General features: G+C 38.0%; 1 protein-coding gene across 3 annotated transcripts in view; it reads left to right on the top strand.

Moving 5' to 3' along the window:
* Gsk3b (glycogen synthase kinase 3 beta) overlaps nucleotides 1-12,179 on the top strand; it is a 197,566-nt gene that overhangs the window by 179,945 nt on the left and 5,442 nt on the right. The window contains exon 12 of one of the 3 annotated variants that reach the window (XM_029568233.1): nucleotides 2,173-2,277. The exons of the other annotated variants lie outside the window; for them this stretch is intronic. Within the exon in view, the coding sequence (XP_029424093.1) occupies nucleotides 2,173-2,183 (11 nt within the window). The 3' untranslated portion in view covers nucleotides 2,184-2,277. Of the gene's footprint in view, nucleotides 1-2,172; nucleotides 2,278-12,179 lie in introns of those variants that run through there. 3 annotated transcript variants of the gene reach the window in all.

Genomic DNA, 12,179 nt, shown 5'->3' with positions numbered 1-12,179 from the left:
CAGCTTTAACATACTCAATAGTAACAGTTTCCAGAACAAAGATACATCTCTTTCAAAAGTGGCTATAAAATTTTTAGGTTCACTGTTGAATTAATACAGTTATACAAAGCATACACATCTTTAATTCTAGCACTCAGGAAGCAGAGATAGGCAGATTGTGAGGTTGAGGCCAGCCTGGTCTACATAACAAGTTCCAGGCTAGCCCGGGCTACATGTTGAGACCCTATCTCAAAACAATAAAATTAAATCAATTAAATAAAATTAGTTTTAAAAAATGCTATGACTGGAGCTGGAGAGATGGTTCAGTGGTTAAGAGCACTGGTTGCTCATGCAGAAAACCCAGGTTCAGTTCCCAGTGCCCACATGATGACTAACAGACATCTATAACTCCAGTTCCAGGGTATCCAATGCCCTTTTTTGGCCTTTGGGTATTGCATTTAAAAAATATGGGCAAAATACTCGTATATATAAAATGAAAATAAATGTTTAAAAAAATTTTAAGCTATGACCTGTTTGGAACAAAGATTGTAGTTAGAGCTGGGTGTGGGAGCACACACCTTTAATCCCATCTTCCAGCCCCTGGATTTCTCTATTTTATTCTGACTTCAACTATTATTCCTCTTATTAACTTCCTGTCAGTCAGTTTGAGGCCAGCCTAGCCTGATCTGCATATTGAGTTCCAGGCCAGCTGGGGCTACAAGGAGAACCTGTTTCAGTGAGACAAAACAAATAAACAAAAAAGACCAGTTAAATGAATTACTGATAAACAATACATCACTAACCAAGTATTTTAGATTAGTCATTCACAATATGAAGTAGTCCCTGGTCCTAAACTAATATATTTTCTTACTGACCTAGTTACCAGGGGACTTACTAGAATTGCTTTAGACCAGGCATGTCTAACCTGTACTCTCTAGGTCACATGCTTCCCAGAATAGCTATGAACATTGCCCAGTACATTTGTAGGTGACAACTTCATGTCAAAAGGTTGACCACCCCTATTTTGGAATATATATTGAAATGAGAATTATGGACTAGCTAGATGGCTCAGTGGGTAAAGGCACTTGCCACTAAGCCAAAATCCCCTTAAATGTTCCCCTTGACCCCTTTTTATTTATATTGTATGGCATGCTAGCACGATAGTGCACAAGGTGAATTCCTCTTTTAAAGAGGACTGACTGCATTAGAAAAACCACATAATTTACCACATGTAATCTTCAATTAAGTGCTCATAATTTAGAGACCTTGGAACACAGAAAACAGTAACACCTAAAAGAACTTGGAAAAAAGGCAATTATCAGAATACTAGCTCTTTTTAACCTAGCCATGTCATTTTAACTGGAGAGTGAATTCAAAAGCAGCGTGATGACACAGAAACAAAATTAGCAAAAGAGTTTGGAATCGCAGAGAAAGACTCGAAGATGCAAGGTAGAACAAGCTGGCCTTACTGACCCCAGCAACTTTCCAAGCCAGGCACACTATTCTAAGTTAGTTTCTTTCAATTGCCTTTTTCCCCAGGGAAGGGAGCTTCCCATGGAAGACAGGAGAGTTAGGCAGGGGGTCCATGAGGTTCTCTAAGACATTTCTTAGGAAGTATACCTTTTTTCTCTTGATAAGGCATTATAACTATTTTAATTTGGTTCTAAGAGTTAAACACTTCAATTGAATTATTCTAAGTAGTTGCTTAATTGGTCATCAGTTTTTTCCCCAAGATTCCTATGTTTGGAATATCAGGAAAATACTTCTGAATAGCAAATTTCAGAGGTTTACAAATTTGCCTTGATGACACTTTAGTTCCAGTTCCTTTAAGTAAATTCATTCATTGCTGTGCATGCACACAAGATTTAGGAGACAGAGATCCCCATAGTGAAAACACAAAGATGAAAAGTTTGACCGCAGTTCTTGCAGTTCAAGCCTAGTAAAGGAGATAAAAGCAAAAGGTGACTAAAGACTTATTAAAGGACACCCATGTAAGCTATGAGAAGGCTTGTACTTGTCACTTAACCTCGTATGTGACAGAACGACCAATAAGTCTCATTTTCCTCAGGACTTTTCCGGGTACCTATCCATGTGTTAGTGCTGTGGCACAAGTTATCAATGGAAGCCTTATGCTCGATGTCATACAACTTACACTGTGTGATTAAGACATTCCATGTTTCCCTTTTTCCTAAGGTCTTCTCTGACTGCTGACCTGTGAGTTTGGTATAGAGCATCTCTCTTTCTCACATGGGACACCACAATGTGACACTGCTAAACCACATTATGTTTGTACCTGAATAAACAGTCTGACTCTTAATGTTAGTTTTTTTTTCTTTTGGTCTTTTTGAGACAGGGTTTCCCTGTAGCCCCAGCTGTCCTGGAACTTACTCTGTAGACCAGGCTGGCCTTGAACTCAGAAATCCACCTGCCTCTGCCTCCCGAGTGCTGGGATTAAAGTCGTGCGCCACCACGCCCAGCCTCTTAGTGTTAGTTTTAAAAGCCAAGAGTGGACCCAAAGTCTGAGATTGTTTCTTCAGATCTCTCCATGAGCCAGGCCTCACACCTAACTTTGATTCAAACAGTTTGTCCAGCATGAATTGGGGAACTACAAACTTGGATCCACTCTTACCTTATCAGAGAATCTTTGATTCCCTAGGCCTAAAATATCTCATACACAGTGTCTTGGTATGCTAATTCAAACACTCCCACATTCATTTACTATCTTGGGTGGAGGGCAGAGTGGGGTCCCTAGGGATCAAAGTCAGGTACCCAGGACACAGGACCACTTGTGAGCTTGTTTGCATTATAAAACAGTAGCTCTTTCATGCAAGGTTGAGTAAAAGTCATTGGTCTAGATTCTGTCCATATTGTAAGTCATTTCTGCACTAGCCAAAGCTATTAAATGGCTTCCAGGTATCTATGTCTTCTTATAGATGGAATTCTTGACCAATTCTCTCTGTTGTTGATTCTGGAAAAACAAAGTAGATTTTCTAATCTAGATTGAAGCTTAACATCCCATTGTTGTTTTAGGGATATATAGTTCTTACCCAATAGCTGCTCCAAAAACTTTAGACTAAAAAATTTTGTAGTCCTAGTTTCTCACCTTTCTTGAAAATGGGTAAGATAGTGTATGTTTCCACTACTCTGTCCTCCTGCTGTGTTCAGTGTTCAGATTGCCATTGCAGAGGCACTGATTAAAAACTCATTAGAAAATCTTACCATATATGTTCATACTTTTAATTCATTAATCTGAGTTTAGAGCTTTAATTTCATGGTGCATGTAATAGAAGAAAAGGCCACTGCAAACAGAAATAGGCTACATAATAATATGTAACAACAAAGTGTATAATAAAATTTGATGGCAATTTTGTTCTCAATGAGAATCTGAACTCACTGTTCATTACTCATTAGCTACTTTTGTAGGGTTGTGGATGGGGTATGCATGCCACAGCACATGTGTTGAGGTCAGAGAATTTGCAGGAACTGTTTCTCTCCTTCTACCATGTGGGTTCTGGAAATCAAACTCGAGTCATCAGCCTTGGCAGCAACCACTTTTACCCACTGAGCCATCTCTGAGTCCAAAATTTGATCTATATGAAAATAGGAGAACCAAACTTTTGGATGGCCAGTAGTAGGAAATTGTTTAAATATATTGTGGAATCTCCATTTTTATGTAGGCATTAAAAAAAACTATTATGGAGCTTGTGTACATTTTTTGAAATATTCTAATTTTTGGGGGGGAAGTTTTAAATCTTATAAAACATGTTGATAACTATACCAAAATATTGTATGTGAAGAACATTCTCTTGAATTAGACCAGGGGATGGGGAGGTGGATGCTTAGTTACCCCACCTCCATTAAAACCATATATATATTAATACTTCAGTATCAGGGCTGGAGAGATGGCTCAGTGGTTGACGAGTACTGACTGCTCTTGTAGAGGACTGGGTTTGATTCCCCACACCCCCATGGTAGCTAACAACTGTTGATAACTCCAGTTCCAGGGGAATCTGATGCTCTTTTCTGGCCTCCTTGGACATTGCACTACACGGGTATGCTTACATACATGTAGGCAGTATACTCATACACATAAAATAAAAATAAAGTTTTTTAAACACTTCAATGTCAACTGCACATGGAGGCACAGTCCTCTAATCCCAGCACCCTGGAGGCAGAGGCAGGTGGATCTCTGTGAGTTCAAGGCCAGCCTCGTCTACACAGTGAGTTTCAGGCCAGCTGGGGCTATAGGGAGACCCTGTCTCAAAAAGACCAAAAAATAAACAAAAGCTTCAGTATCTAGAAGCATTCTAGTTGATCATGACTCTGAATGATTTAAGAACCTCTTGAATATTTTATATAGGACTATCAGTGTATATATCCCCCACCCCCACCCCGTGTGTGTTTTAGAGGGATTTTTCTCCACACCTTCAGCAGATCATCTCAGTCACTGCATTTGGGATCTTTTCTCTGAACCATCAAATCAAGTACAAACTACTTCTGCGATCATTAAATCTAATATCAGATGAGTTAAATGTGAGATGTGTGTAACAAGAGCAGTTGTTTTCTTCTTTATCTGTTCAAGATTTTAGTCAAATGGATATAGACTTATCTCTTTATCTAGTGGTCATGTTGTTGTTTAGCTTATCTCTTTATTACCTACTAAGTGGTGATTATCTGTTGCATGATGAGTATAAACATTCAGTAACTAGAAGCTTCCTATTGCCAAAAATGAGTATCTTTATTACAAAGTTTATTCTTCTTTTCATTCTGAAAGTTAATTACTCTGTACTGTCTTCTGTTCAGTAATCCTATATGAGATTTTGACAAACCAACCAAATACTTAAAAATATCTCTCAGTACTAATAAAGATTTTAAACTGCATTCATGGATATGTTCTAAAGTGGAAAGGTGTTAGGTTTTCTTTGCAGTTCTATATCATTTGCACAGTTAATTTATTACCTAATTTTTTGCTGGCATTCAACTCAGGAGTAAAATATATCAAAAGAGACAAAGCAGGGCCCACTAGAGATGGTTTGTCTTTGCCCAGTAACTGATAAAATGGGGACCTGGTGGGGCCTACTGGTGATAACCCCTCTAGTGGTCTCAGTAGTTGGTTGCCTCTCTTCATTTGCTTAATTATAAACCTTGTAATAGTCATGTATGGGTGAAACTTAACAAAACCCTTGGGAAATGCTTTGTTATTGTCAAAAAAATCTGTCAGCCTTTTTTCCAGTTTAAAAAAAAATAAGTTTAATATCCATCTTTCTGATTGATTTGGATTTTGTTTTGTTTCAGGAGGCCTCGTAATAAATAGTTAAGACTTGGGGCATTTTCTAGTTCCTAAATATTTATTAAATTAATTCTGGTGTCCATTTAAATTTGTTTCTTTCTACTATAGATTCTGAGCTTAAAGACATTCAAAATGTATGGCTTGCCCTTTCATTCTTTGAGCTACATTTTGTTTATTAGGTTTTTTGTTATCCTTTCCAGGTTGAAAACCCTTCTAACAGAAAAGGGAATCATGATAAGAGTTGAATAAGGTCTGTCATCTCTGTCATTTTACCTAGTCAGGGCTGGACTTCTGGATCTTCCCTTGAAAGCTCTTGCTGTTTCTGATTTAAACCAGTTCTGGCCTGTCCTTAACAGGTTTATATTGTTATTTTCTATTCTTTGAACATATGTCCTTTTAAAAGTTACGTTTTTTTTTTTTTTAATGAACTCATCAGAGAAAAGTTGTAGTTCATTCTTCTCCCTTAGCAATGAAATTATTTCTTGTTAAAGGTTTGGGGTTGTTTTAAATTTTCCATTTATCAGTTTTTAGCTCCTTTGAAAAGTCTTGACAAAAAAGCTTGCTGTTCTCTAAATTTACTTCTCTGAAGTCTGGTTCAGTTTTAGCCATAGTGCATGGTTTCCTTACTCCTATTTTTACCCCAAATTCCTCTTACCTTGCCGTTTCTTTCCAATTAGGTAAAATTGAATCCAGAATGATTTCTCTCATTACTTATATTTTGCCTATGTTTTGTGCCTCTGTTCATTGGGTGTGTACTTTTCTAAAATGTGAGAGTTTCTGTTTCATTTTATTTAATTTTATTATATGTGTATGAGTGTTTTGCCTGCATGTATGAAAGTGTACCATGTGCATGCAGTGCCTGTGGAGGCCAGAAGAGGGCATCAGATCCCCTGGAACTGAAGTTACAGACAGGTATTAGCTGTCACATGAGTGCTGGGAACTGTATCCAGGTGCTCGGCAAGAGCAGTAAGTGCTCTTAATTGCTGAGCCACCTCTCCAACCTGGAGTTACTGTTTCTTATCCCCTCCCCAGCTAGTTAAAGAATTCGCCCACTATACCCTCACTGGTATTGCCTTTTTCTAATCTTGTCCTTTCTGGTTTTCTTTATCTTAATCTAAACACATGTAGGATTTCAGAAAATTATGAGTGTCTTTTTTTAAAGCAGAGATTTTTTCTCCACTTAAGTAGTTATTTTAGGAAATAAAAAGTTGTGTTCTTGCTGGGTGTGGTGGCACACACCTTTAATCCCAGCACTCAGGAGGCAGAGGCAGGCCAGTCTCTGTGAGTTCCAGGCCAACCTGGCCTATATAGAAACTTCTAGGCACTGGGTCTACAGAGAGACCCTGTTCCAAAAATAAAATAAAAAAATAAAAACCTGTAATCTTGCTTCCAGAGATAGCTACAGGTAACATTATTTTGTATCTTAGTCTGTATATGAGTAGGCAGAGAAATGGGCTTATGCTATGTTGAATCTGAAGATATATGGCTATAAATGCATATTATATATTACTAAACAGTATTGAATGATTTTTCTAAGACTTTACCATAATTAATTCCTTATTTTTGACCATTAAAGTTTTGTTCAAGGTTTGGGGTTTTTATTCTGATGTGTGCTTTGAAAATACCTTTGTTTAAGCCTTACTTATTCTGAGAAGAGTAAGTAGTTACAAGGTTTTTATACTAAATATCACTAAGGAAATTACTTTAAGTATTAAAAAAGCTTAGTTACAGCTTTTACCAGAGCAGAGAGTGGTAGACATCACTTCCAGAAAATTGTTTCTGTATGAAGCATAATCTATCCTAGTAAGTCAAAAATGTTACCTTGGTATTTCTGCCGCTTCCACAATAATTTAAAATCTTCTTAATTAAGCTGATAAATGGCCTGCTGGGCATTCTTCTGGATATTACTCAAGTGTTTCTTGGGTTTTGGTTTCTTACCTGAAATTACTTGCTTTTATTTGGATGATTTTTATTCATTATTCCTAAGTTAGACATTTAAACTTTGAAAAATGATGAAAATACTATTACCTATGACCATATCTCCTTCTGTTCTCTACCCAGAACAATAAAGCCTCTTAAATAAAATGTGCCCCACCTCTGAGCTTCCAGGCCTTGAGACCTCTCTGCTGACAGCAGATCAACTATAAGCAGTCTCTCTGGTAGGCTGCCCATGAATCCTGGTAAATGGGCTGAGTCATAGGCATCTAAATTTTATTTCAGATTTTGCAGTGGCTGAGGGCTTCCTTGGTATCTTGTATCACATCTTTTTCTAGGAAAAATATGGAAAGAGCTAATGATATGTTGCTGAGGAGGGTTTTCTTTTCATCAGTGTCTTCTTTTCAGCATGATTACAGAGGTCCCTGACTGATGTTAAGACACCTCCTTTATTGCTCTTTCACCTTATCTTTGAGGCAGGGTCTCTCAATCAAACCTAGAGCTCACCTATTACATTACTCTCTGTAGCCAGCTTGTTTTGGAATTCCATCTCCACTTTCCAAGGCTGGAATTGCAGGCAAGCCACCATGCCCACTGCATTTATGTGGGTTTGGGAATTTGAACTCTGGTACTCTTGGTTGCACAGCAAGCACTTCAATCACTATGCCATCTCCTCAGCCTCAAATCATTTTAATAGATTTTATTCTTAATTATGTGTACGTGTCTGTGTGGGAGCATGTGTTTGTGAGTATAGGTGTTTGTGGGGGCAGAGGTATCTCATTCCCTAGAGCTAGAGTTACAGGCAGTTGTGAGCTACCAGAAGTGGGTGCAGAGTCTGGTCTCCTGCATGAACAGTATGAGCTCTTAACTTCTGAGCCATCTCTGTAGCCCAGTATTCCTTTTTTTCTTTTTTTGAATTACTTACATAAACTAAGCTGGCCTCAAACTCAGAAATATGACTACTTCTCCCTCTCAAGTACTGGTAGGAAACAAGTGTACCGCCACATCTAGTCTTGTTTTGTTTTCTGAGACAGAGCCTTACTCTTAGCCCAGAATGGTACAGAACTATATAGCCTAGGCTGGTCTTGAATTCTCAGTAATCATCCTGCCTCAGCTTCCCAAGTGCTGGAAAAAAAAAGTGTGTATCAGATATGGACTCTTACTTACAAAAATTTACAAGCTGGGTGTTCGTGGCACCGCATTTGGGAAGCTGAGGCAGGATGATTACTGAGAATTCAAGACCAGCCTAGGCTATGTAGTTCTGTACCATTCTGGGCTAAGAGTCCATATCTGATACACACTACTTACTCTTCTCAGAAAAATAATTAATTTTTGAAAAAGCAATTCAGGGAGAAATAATTGTTCATTTAGTCTAATCTTTGTCTTGTTAGAAATACACCTTAGTATCATAGAAGGGCTTGGTCAATGTGTTCTCCTAGGACTTTGATGTAAACTCTTAGTGGCATTTAAGTTTTTTGATGTATATGAATGTATTCATTGCCTACTGTGCTAAGTTATCCCAAAGTTTAACAACTTAAAGCACGGTAAGCATCATCAAGCATTGCTTCTGTGGGTCAGGAATTGAGAAGCAGCCTAAGTAGATGAGAATCTGGATGATGTAGGATGCAGTTACCTATGTGGAGCTTGAAGAGGCTTCCCTGGGGCTGGAAGTTCTACTTCCAGACTGGCTCACTTAAGTGGTTAGCAAATGCCTATTGACTGAATGCAGGATAACTTTCCATTCAACATTGGACCTCCCATAGTGCTGCTTGAGTGTTTCACATCCTGTTAGCTGGCTTACCTTATATCAAGTGATCCTGGAGAGAGAGAGCAAGGTGGAAACCGTGTGTTTTTTATATCCTAGCCTTAGAAGTCACACACTTTTACTTTTGCAGTACCTGGTTAGTTATACACGTCAGTCCTATTCAGTGTGGGAAGGTACTGCATTAAGAATATGAATGCAACTAGGCATGGTGGTGCATGCCTTTAATCCCAGCAGAGGCAGGCAGAGCTCTGTGAGATCAAAGCCAGCCTGGTCTACATAGAGAGTTCTAGGACAGCTGTGGCTACAAAGAGACCCCCGTCTCAAAAAGACTTAAAAAAGAAAAAAATAATATGAATGCAAAGAGGCATGAATCACTGGTATCTTCTTAGAAGGTGCCACAATGTGTCAGGATAATTTTATGCCTTCCCACCTCTCCTCAGAGCTGATTATTTTTTTAAAGTTGGTTGTCTGTCCATTTCTTCTCAAGTTCATCTTGGGTTTGCAGGCAGGATTTCCATAGTAGCTTGAGAAAGGTAGGAATGGACATTGTTTCTTAGAATCTACAATATATAGTGGAATGTCAGCTCTGCATTCCAGAGCACTTTTATCTCTATTCACCCCATTTAGACTGCTTAAATACCCTTAGTAGTTCTTATAAATTTACTGCTCTGTCTTAATGTAATAACTCTTAGATAATGGAGATGAGCCTCTAGAAGTCACAATGGATTATGTTGGGGTTCATTCTAAATCAGTCTCCTTAAACTCTTTTGCTAGGAGGTCTGATGTCACTTACTGTACTTCTGCACTCCCTCTGGTCTTTCTTTTCCACGTATTAGCTGTATAGGCTTGGGCTCATTACTTGATCACCTTATGTTTCCTTTTTCCTCTTTGCAAAGTAGGAGCAATAATTGAACCCATTGCTTGGGACTGCTACGTAGGGTAAATGTGATAACTGCAAAGTCCTTAGTATGGTGTCTGGCACATTGGTAAGCACCCAAATAATAGTTGGACATAGTCGTACTCTGGAGGCTGAGGCAGGAAGATTGCAAGTTCAAGGTCAGCCTAGGCTATTTGTAGTGAGACTTTGTCTCAAAGAAAAAAGGTACCCATACATTAGTACTTGCTGCCACTATTTATTGATTTTGATTGTTGTTATTGTTTGCTCTCAGTTGCAAATAATATGGTTTAGATGTCTCTGACCGTTTTGTTCATTGAACAATTTCTATATGCCACTGTATACTTCAAAGGCCTTATTTTGTAGGCAGAAGATAAAATTTTATCAATAAGAAAATTAAAGTGTGAAGATACTAGATAACTTGTTCCAAAATTACAAAGCTAGTAAGTTATATAACTAGTGTTCATAACTAATAAATGTTTGTGGAATTGGATTAAGTTTAAGAAAGATTCACTGGTGCAGCTAGTAGACCCATAGCCAGAGCTGCTTACAGTGCTAGTTTGTGTGTGAGATGGTGGACTTAAGGCACTCAGATGATTCCTTATGGTGGGTACCTCTCCTGCATCTGGGCTTGAAGACTAGAACAACAGTTGTACCTGTTGTCTTCTGTTGCTGAAAGTCAGGGACGAGCTGTTCAATGATGACCATGCATTTGCTGAGTATCGTGCAGAGCACAGGAAATGTGGCAAGAAGGATGAATTTGAGGAATGTTGTTATTCTGAAATAACTCTGTGGTCTTCCAGGTTTCTTCTGGAATGTTGCTTTTAATGCAGCCAGTGCTTGAATCATAAAAATTAGTGTTTTTCTCAAGAAAGATCTGGGGGACTGTCGTCTAGATAGGATCTCCTGTTGCATTACTGGTACACAGAAGTTGGATGATTGTGGGCAGGAAAACTTCCCTTTAGGAGGGCATGTCCAAGGAAAGCCACGAGTCAGGAATGAGATCTTAGATGTAGCTACTCACTGATTTGTTGGGAGAGGCTATCTACTTAACTTTGGGGCGAGGAGGTTCTGTGTCATGTGTCGTGTACCAGAGAGTTATAATACGGGCAGTATAAATCTAATGCGTGGACTCCAAGGTCACATTTACACATGACAGAAGAACTAAAAGCAGCTGTGTGTATTTTGAGGAAGTTAATGAACACATTCATATGTTGACATCCCTCTCCAGACTGGATTAAATGTATGTGAGGGGAGATTGTTCAGGGGACAGGAAGTAGGGTTTTTTTAGAGTTGCTACAGAAATGATAAAGTGAGGACCTGACCCCGTAAGTGATAAAGTTCCTGTGTGTCCTTGGAGCCTTTCCTGTCTTCACTTATTTATCATCCAAAGCAGATGGCATATTGGAACATGGCTCAGAATTTTTTTTTTTTTAATGTTTCCAAATTGCTTTATTTCTAGACTTAACCATTAGTTAAGTTACTCCTCATTCCATGAATGCCCCAGATGATTACAGAATATGACTGTTAAATTTAAGAGATAAAAGGGATTGATGCATAAATTTCTTTGCTAATCAAAGAATTTTATCTTTTAATTTTTTAATTTATTTTATTTTCAGTTTCTGTTCATGAGTGTTTGCCAGTATGTAAGTACACCATATCCAAGCAATGTCTGTGGAGGCCAGAAGGAAGCTTCGGCTCCCCTGGAACTGTAGTTATAGATAGCCGTTAGCTGCTACATGGGTGCCGGAAACCAAACTGGGGTCCTATGTAAAAGCAGCCAGTTCTCTCAACCACTAAGTGATCTCTCCAGTACAAGTTTTGTCTATTTTAGCAGATATTTTTATTTTGTTATCCACAGAAAGTTAACAAAATCTACTACCTTTTACAGTTCTATCAGTATTATATTTAATTGTATTTATTCCTGTGATTATTCAAATAATTCAAGATGTCATAGCTTAAAGACAAAAGACTCCAGTAGTTCTTTTAACAAAATTTTCGATGTGTATAAATTTATCTCTTTAAGCTTGAAATTATAAAATATACTAGTATATTTTTCATTATAAATGAAATGAAATATATAATTTCAGTAGCTAAACAAAAGGAGCTGAAATTTGACCACCAACCAATCAGAAATTATTGAACTTTCAAATTTATTTGTTTTATTTCCATTTACCTTATCTAATAAGGTCATCAAAGGCATTACTATTTCACTGCTTACCTAGTTAAAATTTATGGGGATGTTAGTTGTGGTAGATGAGTCCACCTAAGAAAATACAGTAAACTTCCTTTTCATTTCAAAGTATTTGTTTTTC

This window comes from Nannospalax galili, unplaced genomic scaffold (assembly GCF_000622305.1).
Source record: "Nannospalax galili isolate Female #2095 unplaced genomic scaffold, S.galili_v1.0 scaffold18, whole genome shotgun sequence".
Taxonomy (NCBI): Eukaryota; Metazoa; Chordata; class Mammalia; order Rodentia; family Spalacidae; genus Nannospalax; species Nannospalax galili.
Note: the sequence above shows the minus strand (reverse complement) of the source record. Positions and strands in the feature narration are given on the sequence as shown.